At 41.7% G+C, this 27538-nt stretch overlaps 1 protein-coding gene across 2 annotated transcripts in view; it reads right to left on the minus strand.

Annotated features, from left to right (window-relative positions):
- Nucleotides 1-5633: 5633 nt before the first annotated feature.
- CALCR (calcitonin receptor) overlaps nt 5634-27538 on the minus strand; it is a 414614-nt gene continuing 392709 nt past the window's right edge. For both annotated transcript variants that reach the window (XM_030200551.1, XM_030200543.1), the window contains exons 12-13: nt 24581-24622; nt 5634-6659 (exon numbers count right to left, since the gene is read on the minus strand). In XM_030200551.1, coding sequence (XP_030056411.1) covers nt 6438-6659; nt 24581-24622 — 264 coding nt within the window. In that variant the 3' untranslated portion in view covers nt 5634-6437. The remainder of the gene's footprint in view (nt 6660-24580; nt 24623-27538) is intronic.

Genomic DNA, 27538 nt, shown 5'->3' on the forward strand with positions numbered 1-27538 from the left:
GCTACTGCACCCTTAGTGCTGCTTAGTAAACAGGACCCTTAATTGTACTTTATCCAATTTACACATCAACCAAGATTAATTGATCATCAATAGTATTGTTATTTGCACTCATTTAGGGCAATTTTCAGACAGCTTGCATAGCTGAAAAGCTCATGACCTTTCACCCTAATTTTCAAAGGTAACTGATGCAGACGTTTGCTAGAATAATATGTAAAGATTTGAAAATGTATTAGGATTTATTAGGAAAATCAACTTTTGAGTGTGTTTGCTTCCTTATCCTGCCTATCCTCCTGGCTGGAAACACTTCCCCTCAAGTCAGCTAAAATTATAAAGGTCAGCATTCAAAAACTGTGGTCAGCATGCTTTTTTTTAAAAAGCTGGCTGTAGTGTTTGTCTATTCCATCTATTCAGCACTGCAATCTGGATAATGAGCAGTGCTGAATATTCATGGACAGTGGCGATATGCAGCTGCTTTCCATATATAGCTATGCCGTGCAAGTTAGGTCAGCCTTTTAGCTGTTGTCAACTATCAGTAGAATAACCCCGCTCTGCCCTCACTCCACTTTGGCACCAACCAGATAGGAGGCAATTCTATGTGCTGCTGTCTAAATTTAGGTAGCAGAAGAGAAGATCCAAGGGTACACAAAGACAGCAAAAAGGGAGCACACAAGGGCCTTCAAGAGTGGGACAATCAAAAATCCTTTAATAGATCAACCCGACACGGGTCTTGTTTAGTCGTATCTATGCCTGCATCAGAGGTCAATCAAGATCAAGGCACTTGAATACACAGACAAAGAAAAAACATCTCATTCCTCAATACAAATTCAAGTAAAAGTAAGGTAGCCAAGAGTGCCTAAGTGTATTGCTAATGAACATTGTTGGACGCGGAAAGTCAATTCAACAAAAGAGCAAACAGCACATGCAGGATCAACTGGTTTTGTCTGGCGTTTTCTGCTGCAAATTACGGTGTTGATTCTGCGAGTGCTGTTTGCCCTTTTGTTGAATTGACTTCCTGCGGCCAAGCAACATTCATTAGCAATATGCATAGGCACTCTTGGGTGCCTTGCTTTTACTAGTTTTTGTTTTGAGGATTTTGGCATGTTTTCATGGGGGTATGCACCGCATCAAGGAGCCCTTTTACTAAGCCGCATAAGCGTCTACATGTACCCAACGCATGCCAAAATGGAGTTACCACACAGCTACTGCGTGGCCTTTGAGGTAATTTCATTTTTAGCGCAAGTCTGCTACGCATGCCCAAAAATATTTATTTTCTGGCGTGTATCAGCTACATGCGCCAAGTGGCATTTGGCAATCATAGGTCATTACTGCCTGATTACCGCATGAGATTTACCGCTAGGTCAATGTCTGGCGGTAAGTTCTCAGACCCAAAATGGACGTGCGGCAATTTTCATTTTCCCACATGTCCATTTTTGGCAAAAATTAAAAACTCATTTTTTGCAGGTCGCTGAAAAATGATTCTGCGCACGCCCAAAACATGCATCTACACTACCGCATGCCAGTTTTCAGCGCACCTTAGTAAAATGACCCCTAAGTCTGTAAATCTACATTCCCAGAGCAGATTGTCAATATATTGAGCATTACACTTTGAGTAACAGATCATGTGATTAATGCTGATCTGTCGAACTGACCCCTGAGGCAGGCATTTTTTTACGCCAAAACACAGTCCATGTCGGGTCACAAAGCAAGCATGCTTGTACCATTTCTTGAGATCACTTTGTGCTTCTTCTTTGGAACACCTATGACCCTCCCATTTCCATGCGCCCTTTTTCAGCTCGTGTACAAATGCCAATTAAATCTAATTAGTGCAAATAATTGCTTGTTAAAAGGCCAATTATTGTTGCTAATTAGCTCATTATCCAAGTAAACTATGTGTGCAAATTGGGCACATACCCACATTGGCGCATGCAATTTTTGATGACTTTTATAGAATTAGAGGGTATGCACGTATCTCTTGAATCTAGCTGTGAGAAGTTACACCAGCTCTGTAGTTGGCATACATGCTAACACCTAAACACATACATGTATGTGCCCAGTTCTGCTGGTATTCTATAAAGGAAAGTAGGCACCTGATTTCCTTTACAGAATAAGCTCTGAATAGGTGCCCTCTAGGCATAGAAATGTTGGCACCCCTTTATAGAATTGCACGTGCCAATGGAGTTTGTAAAAGTAGGGGTGTAGCCAGACTTCGGCAGGATGGGGATCCAGAGCCCGAGGTGAGGGGGCACATTTTAGCCCTTCCCCGACACTACCGAACCCCACCGCCATTTTTGACCCCCACCACCACCGCCGCCACCACCACCTTTGACCCCCCCGGTGCCAACCCTTTCGACCCCCCCTTCCTGCCGCTGCCAACCCTCCCCTGCCGCTGCCGTCGGGTACCTTTGCCGGCACGGCCGCGTTGCTGATCTGCAAGGCTTCTGTTTCTGTGAGTCTGACGTCCTGCACATACATGCAGGATGTCAGACTCACAGAAACAGAAGCCTTGCAGATCAGCAACGAGGCCATGCCGGAGAAGAGGACTTCGGCTGGCAGGGGTTGTGGACCCCCGCCAGCAAAGGAACCCAACGGTGATGGCGGCAGCGGGGGAGGGTTGGCGGCGGGAGGGGGATTGAAGGGGTTGGTGGGGGGGGGCAGGGCCAAATCTACAGGGGCCCATGCCCCTGTGGCCCCACGTAGCTTCGCCCCTGTGTAAAAGTATTCAGCAACATAATTTGGACACCACCTCTTAGTAGTGGTGCCTAGTTATTTCTACTTCAGTACAGCTGCTGTTGCTTTGGAATATCGGGCTGATCGATTATTGAAATACACTGCCACCTTACCGCACATTCATAGTAAATTAGTCTCATTGAATCAAACTGTAGTACATTTTAGGAAGCCTAGCCCTATATGCACTATTGAAGCTTGCGCACACTCATGCTAGACAGAATAATGGCAGTTTACAGACAGGTCAGTTTATCTAGATGATTTTCTATTTGTCCTTTTAAGAGACTTTGAAAATAGTCCTTGGCACATATCTTTAGGTAAGCTGCTTTATCTGCAGAAATGGGCTTCTGCAAAACTGCTACCCTATCATTTGGTAAACTTACATGCGTAGTGTTTCTAAGTACTGAGAAGACTGGGGGAGGAGGGCTATGAAAGGCTTTACCTTTGCATGCATAGTTTTGAATTTTCAAAAATATGCCCTCATTTTCATTGAGAAAGCTATTGGGAAACTAGCAAGTGTTAATGTGTGGGGATAGCTTTCCAGGGACAGGAGCGGCCTGACCATTAGGCCACCTGAGACGGGGGCTTCAGGCGGCACGCTTCAGGGGCTGCATCTCCCCACTTTCTGGGGAGCAGCCACCCCGTTTGCGACGTTTACCTGTTTTGTCACGTTCTGAACCCAGCAGCGGCACTGATTCCCATACGCTGCCCTGCCGCCAGCACCTGCCTCTTCCCTTTACTGTGCTCACCTGTCTGATGTAACTTCCTGTTTCGTCAGAGCTGCAGTAAAAGGAAGAGGCGAGTGCTGGTGGCAGGTCAGGGTATGGGAATCGCTGCAGCTGCTGTGTTTGGAATGTGACAAAACAGGTAAACACCGCAAATGTGGGGGGGGGGGGGCACATCTCGGCCTGGGGGAGGCGGCATCTTAGCTCCCTCTCAGTTGGTATCTTGCCTTGGGCTGGCACTGTCCGGGGGTACAGATCACAGGGAAATTATGCATATAATTTAACTTTGAAAATTAGTGTAAAGTCCACAAGTAAAAGATATCTCTGGAATTTACACGAACGTAAACAGCTAAAAAATTACCCCCATGAATAACTGAAAAGCCTAAAGGGCAATTCTATAATTGAGCACTTCCAGTCAGGTATGCCAATATCATTTGCTGAGCACCAATTCTGTATTGATAACTTTGTGACAGGATGCCACTATAGAATGCTAGTGTAAGTCAGTATTGACATACCTAAAGTTAGGTGTGATCATTTACGCCAGGCTTAATTGATGTGCCTAAGTGTTCCATGCTATGCGCATAGGGGTGAATTCTATATATGGCACCAAAAAAGTGCTATTCTATAAGCCACGCTTAAAATTAGGTGCGATTTATAGAATAGCATTTATGCCCGGGAATCATGCCTTACTTTAGGCATGGCCATTTACATCAAGTGAAACATGGTGGAAATGTATGTGCCTACATTAGGAATGTATCCCCCCTCATTCTATATCAATGCCCATAAATGTTAGGAACATCCCCATCCCATCCATGACCCTCCTATTTCTGCACCCCCTTTTTGAACTCATGCCTAAATTTACACACGTATATCCCAATTAAATCTAATTAGTGGCAATAATTGCTTGTTCAAAAGCCAATTAGTGGTGCTAATTAGCACATTATTCACTTAAATTGCCTGTGGAAATTGGGCACACACCCAAATTTGTATGTGCAATTTTTAGTGACTTGTATAGAATTAGGGGGATAAAGGCAGATTCAGTAAACAACACCCAAAGTTAGGCACTGTTATGATCTGCGCTTAGACCGGAGCAGTTGGGGGGAAGAGGGGGTGGTGGTTGGGAGGCGAGGATAGGGGAGGGCAGACTTATACGGTCTGTACCAGAGCCGCTGATGGGAGAGGGGGTGGTGGTTGGGAGGCGAGGATAGGGGAGGACTTATACGGTCTGTACCAGAGTCGCTGATGGGAGGCGGGACTGGTGGTTGGGAGGCGGGAAATACTGCTGCGCAGACTTATATGGTCTGTGCCCTGAAAAGGACAGGTACAAATTCAAGGTAAGGTATACACATATGAGTTTGTCTTGGGCAGACTGGATGGACCATGCAGGTCTTTTTCTGCCGTCATCTACTATGTTACTATGTAGACAGTATACTGTAAAGGGCTCTCTGTGCAGAGCACCCTTTACAGAATAGTAGCTTGGCGTGCTTCTTGCACCTAATTTTGGGTACAAGCACTTATACCTGATGGCGGTTAGATGCACAAATGTAGGCATTCTATAACAACATGCCTAATTTCCAGGGCTGGTGATAGACATTCAGGGGCCCAGGGCAGAATTCGGGGAGGGAGCCCAAAATCCGGCCTTCAGCCTATGCCTCCTTTACCTTCAGGCAATATTGGGGCCCCCATGGTATGGGGGCCCAGGGCAATTGCCCTGTTTGCCACCTTCTAATGCCGGCCCTGCTAATTTCAGGGAACGCACCTGCCCCTCCCGTGGCCACAGCCCATTTTGAATTGCACAATATGAAATTTAAACTCACATGTTATAGAGTAGGGCTTAGGGCTGATCCACACGTAAGGCCTAATTACTGCCAATTAAGTGCTTGTTAACTCCAATAATTGATTACTAGTGCCTAATTGAGATCCACACCCAAATTTTGGGTGACCCATACAGAATCTGAGGGATACCTGATGGTATTTTACAATCCTTTCCTCTCCTATGCTCTGTCTACATGTGCGCTCTCCCCTTATAGGCTAGCATGTAGTGTGCTTATGTGCGTAAGTGCCACTTTTCTGTGCACTTACGCACGCAAGGCACACATAACTGCTCAAGCCCGGTTATAGAATTGCCCTTCATGTGTGCCTTTCATTTTCAATAGAATTGCAAAGGCTATTACACGTTTTCAATATAACCAAAGAATAGTTCTGTTAAAACAACAGTTTCATATATTATGTCATTTTAAAGTGAGCTATATAACACAACTACTAAATGCTATGCAACAAAAGGTATAAATACCTATCAGATGTAATTACAAGCAAATTAGAAGAAACATTCTGTTCCTCTCTCCAATTCCAAACTCATCATTGTATTTTAAGCCCTTTCCATACTGTTTCAGTCTTGTTCATGCACTAATGTCAGAATTTTATGCTTTTCAAATGGTGGAAGGTTTTAATCAGTTGCCCAAGACATAAGAAAGTATTAATTAATGGTCTAATGCTAGATGTAGGTCCTGCAAGCCCTGTAGTGCAATGTCTTGTTCTGAAGCATCAAACAAAGAAGTCCGTACTCAGTAAGAGCATTATGTATTTGGCTTGGCTGGTGCTTTTCTTTTCTTTTCTTTGTAATCATTCGATATTTATTAGTCACAGAGAGAAACAACTTCCAGTTGATACCTCTTTTAATGAATTCATTGGTCGGTACATGTGTGGAGCTACAACTAACTTTATTTTTGCTTGAGTATCCACAGTTTGCAGGATATTAGCAGCTTTGAGAATTCTAGATGTCTCTGCAGAAAAACTCCATATTTCAGCAGTGTAGTAGATATGACCGTCTTTGCCGGACTTGCTTAGTGCCGCTGGCGTTGGAGGCCTATTTCACTTTAATTATGGTGGGTCTTGTCGGCTAGCTAGCTTTATAGAGTGCGACATTCAAATCTAGATCTTCTCTCAAGAAGGGATGAATATCGATCTACTCAACTCCTGTTTTCCATCTCAGGCATACGTTTCTCCAGATTTTAAGGCTGTGATTTCTGAGTCCTCTCCATATTTTCCATTTAACTGTTCACTGTTAGAGTCATGATGGTAAAGGTAGATTGGGACTTCAGTAATGGATGTTGCAGTGCAGGATGTGGATCTCATGGAACAATGTTCCCTTCGTCTTTGGCCCCATTGAGTTTTGTATTGCATCCACTGTCTTTTCAGTGCTCCTTGTACCTAAACAATGCAAAAAACACACACACATTTTAAGCAGGTCTATATATACGTTCACGAAATTATTTATTTATTTATGGTTCGCTTATATCCCACATTTTCCCACTCATGCAGGCACAATGTGGCTTACAGAAAGTTAAGTAAAATTACAATGTAGGAATCTTAGAAAAGTATACAAGGAGTAGACAGGGGGAACAGTAGCTAACAGTGTGAAACTAAGCAGGGTAAGGGTCAGGGAGGGTGCATCAATCAGTCTTAGCAAAGAAGTAGATCTTCAACAACTTCTTGAAGAGGGTGTGGTCTGCTTGAGTTTTAAGGTGTTGCGGGAGAGCATTCCATACTACATATGAGTCCATAAACTGCATTTGATTCATACTCAGAGCATTTTAGAGTGCCACAGTACCAAAATAATAGTATCAGAATGAACTGAATATTCCATTATTATGTCAGAGGTCAATGAAAAGAGTGCTATTGTCAAAATATCAGTGGCAACTAATAAAGGAAACAACAGAGATTTTAAATAACAGAATTTACCAAAAATACAACTTTGTGTGTTTGTGTGTATGTGTGTGTGTGTGTGGAATCTATCTATCTGTCTATCTATCTATCTATCTATCTATCTATCTATCTATCTAACAGCCTAATCGCTAGGAATAGTACTGCAGTACTTGCCCAAGCGGGGGTTTTGATGAGGGATGTAAGTTTCACCTCAAGCTTTCAGGTGATATTGGGGAATAGAGAGTTTCAGAACATGGGCGGAGTATGGGTTGGGCAATTGGCAGGGTTCTCACAGAGTTTCCTATAAGCTGTGCATGTCCTTGCTGCTTTTATGTCACTGGTGTAACTGTGGGTGCATAAATGTAAAGTGAGCTTGATACTGGGTTATGCTATTGTTCTATAATGAAATCTGGGTGCTCAGATGCTGTTATGGAATAGACTCTCAAAGCGAATCCTCAGGGTGATTAAATGGAGGCACCCAGTTATAAATTTGTCCCATAATATTTCAGGCTGCTCAAACCACACTCCCTTGAAATAAAACAACATAAATAACTAATGGACAGATCTAGGGGCCCTTATACTAAGCTGCATAAGCATCTACGCGCACCCAACGCATGCCAAAATGGAGTTACCATCCGACTACAGTGTGGATCTTACGGTAATTTCATTTTTGGCGCGTGTCCAATACGCACGTCTGAAAAATATTTTTTTATTTTTTGGTACGCATAATAGACGCGCACCAAGTGACATTTGGCATGTGTAGGTCATTACTGCCTGGATTCTTTACTGCTACATGAAACATTACCATCAATGGCTGATGGTAAGGTTTCATGTAATTGAACAGAAAATTTTCAAAACATAGTTAATAAATATCAATAAAGAATATACAGCACAATTGGCTAAGGAAATTGGAAATTATAGACCACAAAAAGGAGAAATAGAAAAGGGGGAGGGAATCCTATAGAAAATCCCAGGGAGAATTTAAAGAAAAATAAAAAGGAAAAAGAGCAGACTAAGTCAAGCTTATATAAATGTCCCTATAACGTAGACCCGCAAAAAAGGTCCAAAAATTTCCACAAAAATCCAACACAGAAAAGAAACAGGTGGAAAAAACAACTTCAAGAGATCAATCCAAGGCAAGAGGTGAGATGCTCCAGAAAAACTTTATTAAGGACCCAACACGGTCCGTGTTTCGGTTTTTAAAAAAACCTTCATCAGGGGTCTATAACATAACAACAAAAGAACAGAAAAACAAAACACATATATAATAAAATGAGAAATGAATGGAAACAAATTAAATCGAATGTATTACAACAAATTTCAATATAATATAAAGATATAACAAAATATTAAAAATATTAAAAATTATTAGAATATTAAAAATATTTAAAAAAATTAGTTATGCCTAATATAGATTAAATTTTCTGACATATAATCTGATATATTACCAAAAACAATACTATTACTATACCATCAGACAAACAACCAAGTAGGTAAAAGATAAAAGGTAAATAGACTCTATGTAATTTAATTGGCAGTATAGGGATCTATTTCCAGTAAAATCTAATAGAACAATACATAGTTGTGCATGATATGTGGTGAATTACTTTCAATAGGAAAGGTGATAATAGTTACCATGTTTCAAATAGTAACATATTAAACAAATGACAAAACATCAATAGCAGAAAATTTCTTAATCCATACATATAAAATAGTAATAAAAATAGTAATAAAAATGAATATAGAAATCCAAGCAGAGCACAGGGTAACCTAATGTTTAGGGCAATGGCCTGAGAAGAAGAGGCCCAGCTTCAAACTCCACTACAACTGTTTATGAAGTTTTTTTTAAATTGTGAGCCCTCCAGGGACAGAAAAATACATACTGTACTTGGATATATACCATTTCAATAGCCTTCAGGCTTCTTATGCATTTAGGTACAGTAGGTATTTTCCTGTTCCTGGAGGGCTCAGAATTTAAACCCCACAAAAAAGTTGAAGTGGGACTTGAACCTGAGGCCCTTGGTTCTCAGTCCACTGCACTAACCCTTAGGTTACTCCTCAGATCTGCATGGAAATTTATTAAGAATGCCTGTAGTTCCTGAAGCTGTCATAAAGCCAATTCACATCAGAGGAGAGGAAGGGGAACAACAACCACTGATGTGCCTTAATCCTTCTAGTAGACAGCTGCTCAATCAAAAAAACCCTCTGTAGCCTGGATGCGCCAAGTACCAGGTCTTAAATAATAACATCCAACTTTTTAGAAATAGATGTCCCTTCCCCCTTCTGAGATTGGCATTGGATGTCAATATTTTGGCCCCTCCCTAGTCCCACCCAAAATACACCCATACCACACTCCCTTGCCATGTTTAGATATACTGCAGTTTTAGATGTCCATATTGTCCTTTTCTTTTGGGGGGTTAGTGTTCGGTGAGGGCAGTTCAGGAGTTATTACATGAGGGAAACTTGGAGGTCTCCTGGTATCTTGTGTGGTTCTAATTCTTCTGCACATTGATTTATAGTAGTATGTGTGCTTGCCAGTCACCAGTAGGCATCCCCTTGTATACAGTCATAAGGAAAAGATTCTGTATATATAAGAAGTCCCCCCTCCCAATGTGGAGGCATCTCGGTAAGCTTCACTGCTTAGCTCCTTCAAGGGTAGAATATATTGTTTGGTTTGTTTGTTTGTATGCTAGGTGTTGGGTGTGTGTTGTTTGAGTGGAGGGTAGGGAGGAGTGGAAGAGGTTTGGGATAGGTGTGCGGTTTGGGAGTTCTGTATTAACATTTTCCTTTTGTTCATATCTGTTGGATTTATCTCCTTCCCAAATTTCGGGTTGGGGTACAGAGGGTAATGGGAGGTTGGGTTCGGGGGGGGGGGGAGGAGATATCCTATGGGAAATATTTGGTGGCTCACTTGTATTGTACATAGATTCTATTTTTTTCCTGTTGTCTTTGTAAACACCGGATCCTTGATTGAGTTATTACAGTTTGTATGAATGTAAGTCACCAATAAAAAGGTTTTTGCACTAGATGACCATATTGTGGCTTTATAAAATTGAGACTGCCATGCAACATGGACATCTAATTGCCAGTTTCCAGACATCCAAAACAAGAATATAGCTTCTAAGATAGCCATCATAGTGTTACTTTCAAAGGCATACAGGCAGGGTAAGTAGCAACAACCCATTGAAGTACTCAAAAAGTGCAGAAGTAAAAGCGAGCAGTCACAGTCAGTTTTCATTCTTAACCTTGGACAAGTATTTTAATGGATAGAAGGAATGAGTGACAGTCTACCAGTGCCAGGGAAAGAAGAAGCAGAATTTTATTAAAAAAAAATAAGAGAAAAAAAATCTATTTAAAGAATTAGACCAGCAAAAAAGTTGAAATAACTGTTTAAACAACAGTGGAAAATATAGAGTTTCTTCAGAAACCACAACAAAAATTGACACATAGAGCCCCTTCATTGATGGTCACCACTATTTCTCTAGCTGGACTCTCCTAACTTTCAGCTACTGAACTGTAGACAAACTCTGCAAGATTTATTTTCCAAGGCCAGCCCTACATAAGAGTAGCTATAGTCTTACATTATAGAAATTGCAATATTTATTGGGAGTATTTGATTTTAAAGGAGAAAAGCTAGATTCTAGAAAAACTTGATTTTGTTTCAAACTGTCTCATTGCTTGCCCCTCCTACAGAACATTTTTAATTGTAGTACTTGGCTGAATCAGTGGGAGACTTATAGTCCTGCACACCCACCCCTAGGTTTGCTACTTATAGTTAGACAATCCAAAAATCATTAATAATACTCCTCAGTTACAGGTATTCTTATAGATTATTAACACTATCATAGTACACCTGTTTATACCATTTCCAACTAATCAAGGTGACTTTTATTCAGTGTAATAATTGTGGTGTTTTTGTTCCAAGACACACCATCAGGCAGCTTAGGTCTTGCCCCAATTAAAGCAGCTTCCATTACTACACAGAATCATACCAATTAACCACCACTACTTCAAAGTATAAAACAACCCAGGAATAGATGGGTCACAGTAGGCATAGGCAGATAATGACATGTGACACAGAAGCACCTGCCCTCACAATTGCTGCCCCTACATAATTCTTTTGCTGCATTAGAGCATTATGATACTCAAGAAAAAAGAACTGAGGTGGAACCAGAACCAATGGCTGTAGCCCTAGAGCAAAGACACCCCCAAAGGACTAATAAAGAATCTCAAACTAGAAAATTGTTGCTGCTAGGGGATTCCATTTTCAGAGGCATTAACTTTGGAACACATTTCAAGGGGCCCAACAAAGTGAAATGCCTTTCGGTATCCTCAGTTAGCAGGAGTACCAGGCAAATACTGACTATAATCAGAGAAGAGACTAAGAGGCTCATTTTTGAAAGAGAAAAACTTCCAAAAAGTGTCATAAAGCACCACTTGGACAAATTTATTCTCTAAACATCCAAATCAAAACACTGAGTGGTGAAAAAATACATATATAAGAATATTCAGTAAGGCCTATGGATTTCAAGAGAACTCTAATAAATAAGGTATAAGAAGTATGATACACAGAATCTAAAACTATATAGAATCTAAAACTTTTAAAAGTATGTAAACACAAATGAAAATGTTACAAAATGAATTAATCATGACAGTATCATAAAATAATAAATGCTAATAAAACATAAATACTTCAAAGTGTAAAAATGTGCATCAGCAATTATAAAAGCTTTAAAATGCATTTACAAAAGCTTTTATGATAATTGAAGACTCCATGCTTAAATGTATGTAAAAATGAATGACTATCATGAACGAATCTTATCAGAACAGTTTCCTAAAGACATAAATTATAGTCTTCAATTATCATAAAAGCTTTTATAGATATATTTTAAAGCTTTTACAATTGCAGGTGCATATTTTTACAATTTGAAGTATTTATATTTTATTCGCGTTTATAATTTTATGATACTGTCATGTTTAATTCATTTTGTAACTTTTTCATTTGTGCCAACATACTTTCAAAATTTTTATATTTTGTGTATCATATTTCTTATACCTTATTTATTAGGGTTCTCTTGATATCCATAGGCCTTGCTGAATATTTAGATTATATATGTTTTTTAAATATATATATATATATATATATATATATATTTTTTTTTTTTTTTTTTCACCACTCAGTGTTTTGATATTTTCATTAATGTATTTTAAAAATGTTTTAACTTCTCAGGGTCCCTTTTACTAAGCTGCGGTAAAAAGGGCATGTGCTACCGGCGTGGGTTGTTTTTGCCGTGCAATGAGGCCCTTTTTACAGCAGCAGGTAAAAAAAACCAAAAAAGACATGACCATGCGGTAAGATTGTTCTTAGTGCATGGCCATATGGAGGAGCACTTACCACCACCCACTGAGGTGGCAGAAAGGGCTCCTGTGCTAACCCAGCAGTAACTGGTAGCATTTGACCCTTCTTGATTACCGCTGGATAAACCCCTGTGGAAATATTTTTTGAATATATTCACTAGCACTGGAAATGTTGCAAACTGGGGGTGGAACTACTGCTGGCACCCACATTGGGCCGGCGGTAGCTCTAGAATGGCAGAAGAGAAGCCTGAGGTGGGCTTACTGCAGCTTACTAAAAGGGCCTCTCAATGTTTTAATACCACGTTTACTCCCCTGTTTTCTATGCTGCATTAGCGGCTGCCGTGTGCTAATGCTAATGACACAGCTCATTCACTTTGAATGATCTGTGTCGGCATTGCCGCGTGGCTTAGTAAACAGGGGGTTAATGTTTTTAGCCTCCTGAGGCAGGAGCCTAGCACTGAAATCCGTGTACGAAGAACTTTTGACTCCCTTGTGGTTTTGGAAGTGCCATTCTTCTACCCTACTACATTAGATTTTTCCTAGCCAATAATACCCCACTTGTAGCACAGAGAGCTTTCCAAGAGTTGGGAGAGGGGTTAAAACCTTTGGTATGGACTGTAGCATTTTCTGAAGTTCTACCAACTTATGTAAAGGTAGAGGAAAGACTACAAAATACTGAGAACTTCAATAACTGGCTCAAAGCCTTGTGTCAACAAGAAGGTTTTAGGTATATAGGAAGATGTGAAATGATGGGCTGCATTCACTGTGGCAGGAAAATGAATCCTTGGTGAGAAATTCTGGCAATATGTTTCTACGTATTTAAACTAGAAGGTGGGGGTGGGCTATTGGAAACAGGTCAATTCATGTAGTCAACCCCAGCAAAAAACAAGCTGTGACAGAAGTAAAGAAAGCGATGAAAAGAACAATCTTAGCAATTCACTTGTTAGCAATACCGTAGATGGTGAGACATTCGCTAGATGTAATCTACTTGGATTTCAGCAAAGCCTTTGACACAGTTCCTCATAAGAGGCCCTTGATTAAACTTGACAGGCTGAAGTTAGGAACCAAAGTGGTGACCTGGATTAGAAACTGGTTGACAGACAGACACCAGAGGGTTGTGGTCAATGGAATTCACTTGGAGGAAGGAAAGGTGAATAGCAGAGTGCCTCAAGGATCGGTGCAGGGGACAATTCTGTTCAATATATTTGTGAGCAGCATTGCCAAAGGGTTAAAAGGTAAGGTTTGCCTTTTTGCAATGATACCAAGAGTTGTAATAGAGTTGACATCCCAGAGGGAGAAGAAAACATGAAAAAGGATCTGCAAAAGTTAGAACAATAGTCAAATATTTGGCAGTTAAAATTTAATGCAAAGAAGTGCAGGGTGATACATTTGGGGACTAGAAATCCAAAGTAGCTGTATTCCTAGGAGGTGAGAGGCTGATATGCATAGACAGGGAGAGGGACCTTGAGATGATGGTGTCTGAGAATCTTAGTGTAAGAAAACAGTGTGATGATGGTGGCCATAGCCAGAAGGATGCTAGGCTGCATCGAGAGAGGTGTAACTAGCAGAAGATCAGGTGTTGATGCCTCTGTACAAGTCATTGGTGAGGTCCCACCTGGAGTATTGTGTTCAGTTTTGGAGGCCGTATCTTGCTACGGATGTAAAAATACTAGAAGCAGTCAAGAAAAAGGTGACAAAAAGGGTATGGGTTTTGCATCAAAAGGCGTTTGAGAAGAGACTGGAAGATCTGGACATGTATACCCTAGAGGAGAGGAGGGACAGGGGAGATATGACACAGACATTTAAATACTTGAGTAATGTCAGGAAATTCTTTTTCACGAAGAGGGTGGTTGAAGCTTGGAATGCCCTCCTGAGGGAGGCGGTAGAGACAAAAACAGTGACAGAATTCAAAATGGCATGGGATAAACACAGAGGATCTCCAATTAGATAATGAATAGTATAAAAAAAAACCCTAAACATAATGGCTGTGTGTGTGTGTGGATGTGTCCAGTGGCACTTAGATGGCAACTCCGGCTGTGAAATACTAAGGCCGGTGCCGGGCAGACTTGTACGATCTGTATCCCATATAAGGCAATCCGGTTTAGGATGGGTTGGAAAGGGCTTCGACAGTAACTTCAGTGGCTGGGACCTAAGGACAATGCTGGGCAGACTTTTACGGTCCGTGTCTCGCAAATGATAGGCTGGAATGGGCTTCAACAGCAACTCCAGTAGTTGGAATGTAAGGACAGGTCTGGGCGGACTTCTATGGTTTATGTCCCAGAAATGCAAAAGAAAGACATGATCAAGTATGTTACTTCACATTCATTGTTGATTTAATCATGAATTGATAATGAGTGTGACAGTTGGGCAGACTGGATGGATTGTTCAGGTCTCTATCTGCCATCATTTACTATGTTACTAGGTTTGTTTTGCATCAGTTTTTGTTCATTTTAAGGAGCTCTGCCATACTACACTTATTTATTTATTCATCTTATATATCTTTATCACATAAAAAGATTTTAGAAAGAACGCTCATATTGGAATTTGACACCCAAGTCAGAATGTCTAAAGGAGTTCCGCTGGTATCTTGGAGCAGCATCTGCTGACATAGAGCCTGTTCTAAAACACATGGTGAAATGGATATTCATGTGCTGCTTACATGCAGCATGACCATCCATTTTAGAAAAATAGATGTCTAAATTATCAAGGAGGTAATGCGTAAATGTCATGAACATCTATGACAATATAGATATCTATGTGCTGGAATGTAAATATTTATGTCAAGCCATTTTAGAAACACAGGGGGCCAATATTCAAAGGGGATTAACCACACAGGAGAGGCTCCTGCTTGGTTAAATCCTACTGAGCTGGCTGGCTACCAATATGCAGCAGTACTTAACCCTTTAGTGTCCAATGTTCCCATCAATCTGTTCCCATATGGCTTATTATGGGAACATTGGACACTAAAGGGTTTTAATTGGATAGTGCTGCAGAATATCACCGCTAACCAGCCATTAAGAAACCAGCTATTTAGGAGCAGTTTAGGGTGGAGTTTGGGCAGAGCTATTACTTAGCTAGTTAATATTCGGTCTACTAACCAGCTAAATAAGAAGATAAAATTAGAACAGGAAAAAGTCTGTCCTAACTTTATCCACCTAGTTAATTTCCGGGTTGCTGCACTAACCTGAATATTCGGTATTGGAGGCTGGACATGTCTCAGCATTGAATGTCTAGGGTTAATTCAGCTCGTGGATGTGAGCAGTTTATAAGTCACTTACTTCTGCATTTGGATATTGGGACAATAGACATCTATTTCTCCTGAAGTTGTCACACAGCCCAATATCCCTTGCTAGTTTCACATTCAAGGAAGACACCAACCACTGGGGGATGAAGGAGGTGATTTCCCCTAATTTCTCCAGTGGCGTGCAGCTCAATATGAACACTTTTTTGAAACCTGGACCTCCCAAGAAACAGTTCTAACTCCCAGCATCCATCTTTTTAGAAACAGACATTCATTTCCTTCTGAAATGGGGAATAAATGTCTCTAGTCTCACTGATAATATACCCAGACCACCCCATTTGTCACTTAGATGTTTTTCAGTTTTAGACATCCATATACCTATTTATGTGGTGAATCTGAGTGTTGTTTGCAATCTATTGTAATTGTGGAGTTTTTTCCATTGACCAATGATTGAAGGGGAACGTTGAACTACTATCAGATGTGGCTGTATGTTTTAAAGCCCTGTTATTTCTGAGGTCTTTTTTCTCCACATTTTTTGGGGGATTGTAAGGCAGCCAGAAGCCCCCTTAACAGAAGAGAGGTGATTTTTTTTCTTGAGTACTGAGTGATTTCAATTACCTCAATATTGACAGGATAAATGTTACATCAGGCAGCGCCAGGGAGATAAAATTCCTTAATGTAATAAATGACTGCTTCTTAGACCATTTGGTCCAGTCCAGGAACCGACAAATGGGGGAGCCATTTTAGATTTAGTCCTTGGTGGAGTGCAGGGGATAGTATGAGACATAACGGTGTAGTATGAGAGGTAACAGTGTTGGGTCCACTGGGAAACATGATCAAGTCTGAACTACTATCTAGAATGAAGCCACAATGGAAATCTACTGTAGCAACATTTATTTTTTGAAAGGACGACTATGATAAAATGAGGAAAATGGTTAAAAAGAAACTAAAAGGATCGGCTGTAAAGGTTAGGACATTAAGAGGCATATTTTCAAAGCACTTTGGGAGGCTAAGTTCCATATGTTTCTATGGAACTTTGGGAGGCTAAGTGCTTTGAAAATAAGCCTCTAAATCAGGCATGGACATTGTTTAAAAATACCATCTTGGAAGCCCAGACCAGATGCAATCCATGCATAGACACTGAGAGGGGGGGGGGGCAAAATTTCCCGGACCCGGTGCAGGGGTCTCTCTCTCCTGTTTCTGACGGGACCCGGGTGATCGTATCCCAACAGGAGCAGGAGAGAAACAACTCTGGCATCGGACCCCCTTGCACTGCCTGCCTAGCAGCTACTGGGCCCTCAGGCCGTGCATGCTCAGTTTTGAGGAAAGCAGCCACAGGGGTAGGCAATGCTGGGCAGGAGAAGGAGCCACGCTGCCAGGAGCTGGCGGGGCCAGCCAAGGTACTTCATGCGGGCGGGAGGGGGTGGCAGCGGTGATGACGATTTGGGGGGAGGTGACAGCGGTGGCAGTGATGACTATTCTGCCCCGGGCCTGGCTCAGTCTCTCAGCGGCCCTGATTCCACATATTAACAAAGGTGGAAAGAAGAGCAAACAACAGTTGGCATGGCTAAAAGTTGTGCAAACAAAAGCTGGCACTACCAAAAGTCGTGAAAACAACGTACGACCACCTAAATTTCCGGAAATCTCTAAAAATCAACCTGTTCAAAAAGGCATACCCTATCGACCCAACCTAAGGGCCTAAACCCTGCAACACAAAGAAACCAAAGCTTGTAAAAGACACTGCATAACTCTTTCTCTCTATGATTCCCCAATGTGTCTATAATACATGAAACTTATCCAACCATAACATCTCTCTGTATTTGTTTCTCTACCAAAATGGCGAATGCCTTACGGTACTATCCAGCTTATTTTTGAAAGAGAAAAACGCCTATAGTGCGACCTAAATCGGGAGATAGACGTTTGTCTCGCAAAGGCGCCCAAATCGGTATAATCGAAAGCCAATATTGGGCGTTTCCAACTGCACTTCATCGCGGAAACGAATAAAGTTGACAGAGGCGTGTCGAAGGCGTGGTGGAGGCGGAACTGGGGCGTGGTTATCAGCTGAGGAGAGATGGGCGTCTTTAGCTGATAATCGAAAAAAAAGGTGTTTTTACCGTGATTTTGGGTCACTTTTTTTGGACCCTTTTTTTTCACGGACAAGTCACAAAAAGTGCCCCAACTGCCCAGATGACCACTGGAGGGAATCGGGATGATCTCCCCGGACTCCCCCAGTGGTCACTAACCCCCTCCCAATAAAAAAACCCCACTTTAAAAACTTTTTTCCCAGCCTGTATGCCAGCCTCAAATGCCGTACCCACCTCCATGACAGCAGAATGTGTTCGATCCTGTCACAGCCTTTCCCTGGGTCAGATGTGGCTCTCGGGTGCAGTACAGGGTCACATCAGCATTGCATTGTGGTGGGTGTAGGGTATTGGGCTCCGTGATTTCATTAGCTTGTGTTACAGTCTCACAATGTTGGTAGTTGGTAGGCTCTTCTCCCATGGTGCTTTTCCCCCTGCCTACTAGGTCAGAGTGTGCCCTGTTGTGTTTCCTGTTGTAGTCCATGCGGTAGTGGCCATTTTTGTAAGCCAGTTTTAGTTCCCTTTCCTGTGTTAGCCACGTTAGACAACTTAGTTCTTCCCTTGAATGTGGCTGAATGAGGGCATTGTACAGCATTCTGCCAGTTCTGACCTACTGCTCATCTCAGTACCAGGGAGACTCGTTGCCAGTGGGGCACAACCTCTGATCTGCAGTTAACTGTGAGTAAAGGCGGTTATTCCAATAAAGGACGTTTTCGTAGAGCTTAGTCTTCAGGTGTCAACTGGTGTGCCAAGGTTATATAGCAGCAACCAGTCCTAGAGGCCTGCGTGTATGCAGGTCCCTGGAGCACCTTTAGTGGGTACCGCAGTGCACTTCAGCCAGGTGGCCCCAGGCCCCCCCCCCCCACCTGTAACACTTGTGCTGGTAAATGGGAGGCCTCCAAAACCCACTGTACCCACATGTAGGTGCCCCCTTCACCCCTAAGAGCTATGGTAGTGTTGTACATTTGTGGGTTTTAGGGGAGGGGGGTTGGGTGTTCAGCACCCTTGGTAAGGGAGCTATGCATGTGGGAGCATTGTCTGAAGTCCACCGCACTGACCTCTAGGGTGCTCAGTTGGTGTCCTGGCATATCAGGGGGGCGAGTGTACTATGAATCGGGGCCCCTCCCACGACAAAATGGCTCAGATTAGGACGTTTTTGAGCTGGGCGTTTTTAGTTTCCATTATCACTAAAAAAAACAAACGCCCAGCTCAAAGACGTCCATTTTTTTGAAAATACGGTTCGGCCCGCCCCTTCACGGACCCGTTCTCGGAGATAAGCGCCCATGGAGATAGGCGTTTCCGTTCGATTATGCCCCTCCACGTAAGCCACATTGAGCCTGCAAATAGGTGGGAAAATGTGGGATACAAATGTAACAAATAAATAAAATAAAATAAATAAATAAAAGGTGAAGTGAAAGAGGCTATTAGAGCCAAAAGAGCATCCTTCAAAGAATGGAAAAAGGATCCAAATGAAGAAATTAAGAAGCAACATAAGCACTGGCAAATTAGATAAAAGCATGGACAAAGTTTCAAGTTCAAGTTTATTAAAGACTTTCTATCCCACTTATCAATCATATATCTAGGTGCTTACAATCTAATGGTGGAAAGAGAAAAAAAAAACATACAACAAATTAAGAAGGCTAAAAGAGAATATGAAGAGAAACTTGCTGCAGAAGCAAAAACTCACAGTAACAACTTTTTCAGGTACATCAGAAGCAGAAAGCCTATGAGAGTATCCTTGGGACTGTTAGATCATGAAGGAGCAAAAGGGGCACTCGGGGAGGACAAGGCCATAATGGAGAGACTGAATTAATTCTTTGCTTCAGTAATCATGGAAGAAGATGTAAGAAATAGACCTGTACAGGAAATGGTTTTCAAAGGTGATGATGCGGAGGAAGTGAAAGAAATTTCGGTGGACCTGGAAGATGTACTGAGCCAAATCGACAAGTTAGAGTGATAAATCACCTGGACCGGATGGAATGCACCCCAGCATAGTGAAAGAAATTGCTGAACTGCTGTTAGTAAAATGTAACCGGTCGCAAAATCATCTGTAGTGCCTGAAGATTGGAGGCTGGCGAATGTAACGCCGATTTTTAAAAAAGGTTCCAAGGGTGATCTGAGAAATTACAAACCAGTAAGCCTGATGTCAGTGCCAGGTAAAATAGTAGAAACTTTTATAAAAATTATAAATAAACATGCTTTAATGGGCAAAGTCAGCATGGTTTCAGCCAAGGGAAGTCTTACCTCACCAATTTGCTTCATTTTTTTGAAGGCGTGAATAAACATGTCAATAAAGGCGAGCCAGTTGATGTAGTTTATTTAGATTTTCGAAAGCTTTTGGCAAAACTCCTCATAAGAGACTCCTGAGAAAATTAAAGAGTCATGGGATAGGAGGCAATATTCTGTTGTGGATTAGAAACTGATTTTTGGACAGAAAACAGAGGGTAGATTTAAATGGCCATTTTTCTCAATGGAGAAGGGTGAATAGTAGAGTTCCACAGGCATCTGAACTGGGACCAGTGCTATTTAACATATTTATAAATGATCTGGAAATCAGAATGATAAGTGAGGTGATTAAATTTGCAGATGGCACAAAACTAATCAAGGTTGTTAAAACACATGTGGACTGTGAAAAATTGCATCCAAGAAAATAGATCTAGGTGTTGTTGTAGACAGTATGCTGAAATCTTCTGCCGAGTGTTCAGCTGCAGCCATAAAAACAAACAAGATGCTAGGAATCATTATGGTAAATAAGACCAAGAATACTATAATGCCTTTGTACACCTCCATGTGCATCCTTACCTTGAGTATTGCATTCAGTCCTGGTCACCATATCTCAAAAAAGATATAGCGGAACTAGAAAAGGTTCAAAGAACAGCGACAAAATGAAAAAGGGGGTGGAATGCCTCTTGTATGAGGAAAGGCTAAAGAGGTTAGGGCTCTTCAGCTTGGAAAAGAGATGGCTGAGGGGAGATATGATCAAGGTCTACAAAATCCTGAGTGGTGTAGAATGAGTAGAAGTGAATTTATTTTTTTTCGCTTTCAAAAAGTACAAAGACTAGAGGACACTCAATGAAATTACATAGAAATGCTTGTAAAACAAATCGGAGGAAATATTTTTTCACTCAACAATTAGTAAAACTCTGGAACAGTTTGCTGGAGGATGTGGTAACAGTGGTTAGCATATCTGGGTTTAATGGGGATATAATGGGTGTAAACGGTATGGTCTGAGCACATTTAAAACAATTTAAAACACTTTAGCATTTTTTTAAAGTGCATACATATATATATATATATAAAAAGATAAATTATTCTGAACCCAAGTTTACTATAGTGAGTTTAAGGTTTAACTTGGTTGGTTGGATTTGATCTTCCTGATTTTTTGTAATTTTTTAAAAAAGGTTTTGACAGGTTCCTGGAGGAAAAGTCAATAGTCTGCTATTGAGACAGACATGGGGAAGCCACTGCTTTCCCTGGGATTGGTAGCATGGATTGTTGCTACTGTTTGAGTTTCTGTCAGGTATTTGTGACCTGGAATGGCCACTGTTGTAAACAGGATACTGGGCTAGATGGACCATTGGTCTGACCCAGTATAGTACATAAGTACATAAGTATTGCCATACTGGGAAAGACCAAAGGTCCATCGAGCCCAGCATCCTGTTTCCAACAGTGTTCAATCCAGGTCACAAATACCCAGCAAAATCCCACAAATGTACAAAACATTTTATACTGCTTATCCCAGAAATAGTGGATTTTCCCCAAGTCCATTCAATAACGGTCTATGGACTTTCCTTTAGGAAGTCGTCCAAACCTTTTTTAAACTCCGCTAAGCTAACCACCTTTACCACATTCTCTGGCAACAAATTCCAGAGTTTAATCACACGTTGAGTGAAGAAAAACTTTCTCCGATTCGTTTTAAATTTGCTACATTGTAGCTTCATCGCATGCCCCCTAGTCCTGGTGTTTTTGGAAAGCGTGAACAGACGCTTCACATCTACCCGTTCAACTCCACTCATTATTTTATAGACCTGTATCATATCTCCCCTCAGCCGCCTTTTCTCAAGCTGAAGAGCCCTAGCCGCTTTAGCCTTTCCTCATAGGGAAGTTGTCCCATCCCCTTTATCATTTTCGTCGCCCTTCTCTGCACCTTTTCTAATTCCACTATATCTTTTTTGAGATGCGGCGACCAGAATTGAACACAATATTCAAGGTGCGGTCGCACCATGGAGCGATACAAAGGCATTATAACATCCTCATTTTTGTTTTCCATTCCTTTCTTAATAATACCTAACATTCTATTTGCTTTCTTAGCCGCAGGTGCACACTGAGCAGAAGGTTTCAACGTATCATCAAAGACGACACCTAAATCCCTTTCTTGGTCCGTGACTCCTAACGTGGAACCTTGCATGACGTAGCTATAATTCGGGTTCCTCTTTCCCACATGCATCACTTTGCACTTGCTCACATTAAACGTCAGTATAGCTATTCTTATGTTCTTATAAGAGAAGCCGCATGCTTTTTAACAGCGATGAGGATTGCATGAAGGAGTATCAGCTTGCAGAGAAGCACAGTCTCAGATCAAACATGGCTTCCTTGAAGTGTGTGAAGCCGGAAAACAGGAAGAGAAGCCAAGTGCTTAACGGGTACGCGATGACGTCACCAGGGGGGTCTGTCAGATATGCGCTATGGTCAGATTAGTGAAGGTCAGATAATCGAGACTGTTCTGTATATGAAGATCTGCATGTTCAAATCTGCTTTTTACATGTGCGAACAGCACCTAGTGCTTCTTAAATATTTTCCAAAGCCTGTTCAGGTTCAGCCTGCACTTTAAGAGACTCCTAGGAGCATTATTTACAAAGATAAACTTGTATTCTGAAAGGGACTTGTTCACATCAGCATCACATATCTTAAATTTATGCATTAAACTAATGAGGTCAGAGCAGGTTTTACCAGTCAGTGCAAAATGTTGCAATTACATAGTTAATTGGCTGAAACATCATGCCCAGCTGTATTTATTTGCCACTGCCAAAGAATATGAATCATCTCCAAGCAAGTTTAAACCTGATTACTGAATCCTAATGAAAACAGTCTATTCAGGTACATATATTTTAAAGGCATAAAGTGTGAAATTAGAAGTCTTCTAAGAAAAAAATGTGGATGACGTCATTGTATTGGATGCAGTGCTACAGATAGAACCATGCATGATGTGTTACAGAACAGTGCGTGCTACAGTGAGTCTAAAATAAGGGGAACAGTGAAAATTAAGTGGGCCCCACGATTTGTATCTTATTTTTCTACAGTTTTCTTCTTTACACCGGGATGGGCAGGGTGGTAATATATGTATGCTTTTCTAAGGATCTAATATAATGCGTGAGAGACCCAGAGACTGTTGGACCCAATATTTTTACTGGGGTGGGAGGGGGGGGGGGGATGTCATACAGGATGACAAGCCATTCCTGGCACATCTGTGCTTTGCTGCTTATGATGCTTCTGATGAATGGATGTCAAACAGGTGTGGACTGTGCAGTGGCGTACCAAGGGGGGGAGCGGTCCGCCCCGGGTGCACGCCGCTGGGGGGGGGGGGTGCCGTGGCGTGCACCTGTCAGCTGAGTTCGCTGACTTCGCTAACTTTGCTGCAGCTCCCTCTGCCCTGGAACAGGTTACTTCCTGTTCCGGCTGGGGCAGAGGGAGCTGCAGCGAAGTTAGCGAAGTCAGCGAACTCAGCTGACAGGCGCGCCACGGCACCCCCCTCCAGCGGTATGCACCCGGGGGGGGTGTCGTTTCGCCAGGGGGGGGCGCTGCACCCGGGGGGAGGGGCGCATCGGCGATCCGCCCCGGGTGTCATGCCGGCTAGGATCGCCACTGGGACTGTGTGAATTGGAAGGTGACCTGAGCCTAACTTGCCAACATTTATATCCCGCACTATCCAAACTTTACTTTGTTTCAGTGTGACGTACAATAAAAATCATAGAAACAGTTAAACTGACATTTATTTATTTATTACATTTGTACCCCGCGCTTTCCCACACATGGCAGGCTCAATGCGGCTTACATAGTAACAATAAAAAGAATTACAAAATCGTAAAAAAAAGGATTTACAATTTGTAGTAAACGCAATATTAATGGGGTTAACGGATAAGTAAGTTGAGCATGGGTGGAATCAAGAATGTAAATTTGAACAATCAAGGTTCTGTTACATCAAAATATCTGAACAGCAGAGTCAGTTCCTAACCTAAGAATGACCAAACCTGCTTTGCTATCATCACCAAAAAATGTCATAAAAAAAGAAAGCCTTTAGATGCTTGCGGAAACTTAATAGCTATCCATACCTCTTATTTCTTTGGGTAGAGAATTCCAATATTTTGTGCATTGTTAAGCAAATCCCATAGAACACATTGATTTATACATGAAATTCTGACAACTATGGAAATGGAGAATAAGATAGTACCTCGTCCCCAACACCACATTTCGTAATAGTAAATTTATCAATCCTGACATATATCCTGGAGCAAGGTCAAAAATAATTTGGTATACCAAAGTACATACGTTAAAAGCAATGCACACATTGATTGGGAGCCAGTGCAATGATCGCAACAACGGACTAGCTCTATCAAAATGTGACTTTCCATAAATCAGCCTTGCAGCTGCAGTTTGCACTGTTTGTATAATTAATAATTGGGACAAATTAAACTTAAAAATATTTCCTGAACATAATTTGTTTTATATAGATTTAAATAAGTACTTACCTCCCCATTGAAGAAACAGAATATAGTTGCAACAAGTAAACCCTAAAGAATTAAAACAAATACAAAATGTTGTCAGCTTTTTTCACAACAAGTACTGTATTTCAGATGATCTTTTTAATTTCTACTACTAAAACTTGCCATTTTTGTAGTGCTACTAGATTGACATAACATTGCACATGTACATATATATACCTATATATACTCTGGCCGATATTCCTAGAGATTTAAGCAGGCAGGAGAGGCTCTTGGCCGCTTAAATCATCTGTGGCCACCTGTCCCCCAATATTCAGCGGCACTAAACTGTACAGTACCACCGAATAATGCCTCTGACCACCCATTAAAAAAATGTGAAGGTCAGGGGCGGTACAAAGGATGGTATTAGGGAGGAGCATGGGGTTATATGGGTTCTGGCAATATTCAGTACCAACACTCGCATAGCTAAGCGCATGAATTTAGGACAGTCTTATTTCTGCTCGCTTAGCTATGCGGGTGGCAGCTGAATATTGGCTGGAACCCGCATAACTTTTTTTAACAGCTTTTTATAGCCCCCCATTCCCCCTTCTGGTCAGCAACAAAGCCCCCCATCCCCCCCCAGTCTGCTGCAATGAAGAAGTCTCCCAACCATCTAGGTAGCCCCCCCCCCCCCAAGCCTATCCAATGTTCCTGGTGGACTGTTGGGGGCAGGAGTGAAGCCTCTTGTGGCAGCTCACAGTGCTACACAAAGCATCAGCCAAATTAGCCCCCGTTATTCAGTGCTGGTGCCCGGACATGGCCCGACAATGAATATCTGAGGCTAATTTAACTGGCAACACTCAGGGGGGATTCATTAAGGTGCAGTAAAAGTTCACCTTTTACCGTACCCTGATTTCCCATGGGATTCAGCAACCTGCAGGATCTGAATCCTGCCTTACGAGTAATAACACTGCTTATGAGCTACCTTGTAAGCAGCATTATTCCAGTGGCCTGGAAGCATCGGGCTGCAAAGCCATGGCTTGATGCTCTCGGGCCAGTAGCTTAAGGTCCCCCCCCCCCCCCACTCACGATCCCCTGATGGTAAGCTCTCCCACTCAAGCCCCCTCCTGATGGTAAGCCCCTCACTCCCCTCTCCCCAGATAGATTGGTGGTCTAGCATTGGGATCTTCAGGCAAGAGTGATGCCCAATTACTCTGGCCCGGTTCCAGCGCCACCTTCATAATGGTGCCCCTAACGATAGCATATTAATACTTGTGTAAGTGTTCACTTACTCATGGAAGTGCCATCAAGATGCCTAAGTGCTAGTCTATAAGAGCTTGCCGAAGTGGAATAGCATGTGAATGCAAAGGGTGTACACACGGACAGAACAAGGGTGGGCCCCCAGGTACATAACTTACAGAATATTTACAGAATAAGTTACACATGCCCCTGCTGAATTTACATGCCTGCCACTATGCCTAAGGCTGATGTAACTGCGTATGAAAAAATGTAAGGATTCTATGAGTACTGTATGAAGTTTGGCACTGGGATGCTGCAGATTCTATAATGGCAATTTCACATGGAATTACCGTTATAGAACACTAGCGTAAGTCAACAGTTCGTGATCACTTATGATAGACAAATGGCTGGTGTCTGTGATAGTTTTAGCTGATTTTAATTATATATGTTTATCTGCCATGAATCCTAGATTAGTGGGTTATAACATTTTTAAATAAATAAATACATACATGCATAAATACACAGCAGAAGTGATTTGCTCCACCTCTGCTATCAGTCCCCTTTCACATGTATGTTAGATTACACATCATGCTTTTCGGCCTATTGTGACGTGCTGGGTATGGCTTTTGTTTGGAGTAAATTACATCACATTACAGATTTTCCTCATGTATTTAGTGCACTATAGAAATCATGTTAACCAGAACCTTAAATGGTAATTTTTCCAGAAAAAAATCTACGAGACAGATGTCATGGTTGGGAATTTCTTTACTACCATTTGCCATACCTGAAATGCGATGTTTCAAGGGATGTATATATTATTAGGTAGCTGTTTAACAAAATCCCACTGCTTCTCTGTAGTGACGGCTGTAACTGCTTCTAATTTTGTGGTTTTTTTTTTTTTTAAAGAATGTAGGAAAAAAATCAAGGGGTAGATATTCAGAACAATTTAACTAGGCAGGAGAGGCTCTTACCTGTTTAAATCATGGTGATTGGGCCATGTCTGGATTTTAGCAGCAGTTAACCACACAGCGCCAGTGAAAATCTGTTGTGATCCTCCACGGCACTATCTGGTTAGTGCTGGGGCAGTCTGGGTGATGGAACTGGGGCAGTGCCAAGATTTACACTGTTAGGGCCAGATTCTATAAATTGTGCCTATGAAATTGGCACTGAAAAAACTCTGCGCTTAGTGCTATTCTATAAACCTCTCCTAAAGTTAGGCGCAGTTCATAGAATACGCATAGCACCTATCCCCGTGACTAAAATTTAGGCGTGATCATTTATGCCAACTAAACCTGGTGTAAATACCCATGCCTAATTTAGACACAGATCGGACACGTTCAATAACGGTGTGCGTAATTTTTAGGAATGCCCATGACCCGCCCATGCCTCTCTCATGGCCACACCCTCTTTTGTGATCCGCACGTTAGAATTTATGCATACCACTTAACAGAATATGATTAGAAAGTTGCACATGTAAATTCTAATTGGTGTTAATTAGTGCTAATAATTGTTTGTTAGTGGCCAATTACTGGCACTGATTAGCTTGTTAAGCAATTAAGTTGCATGCACAAATTGGCTACATGCGCTGATTTGCGTGCATAACTTTAGATGCTATTTATTGAACCCGGGAGTTAGTGGAGATATTCAACTGGCTAACTGAGTAAGTGCCTAGATAAAGTTAGGAGAGCAAAAGGGCTCCCTTAACTTTATCTGGGTACCAATTTGAATAGTGCTGGTACGTGGATACGTTTCAGTGGCTGTCTCTGA

The sequence above is a fragment of the Microcaecilia unicolor genome, chromosome 1, assembly GCF_901765095.1.
Source record: "Microcaecilia unicolor chromosome 1, aMicUni1.1, whole genome shotgun sequence".
Lineage (NCBI taxonomy): Eukaryota > Metazoa > Chordata > Amphibia > Gymnophiona > Siphonopidae > Microcaecilia > Microcaecilia unicolor.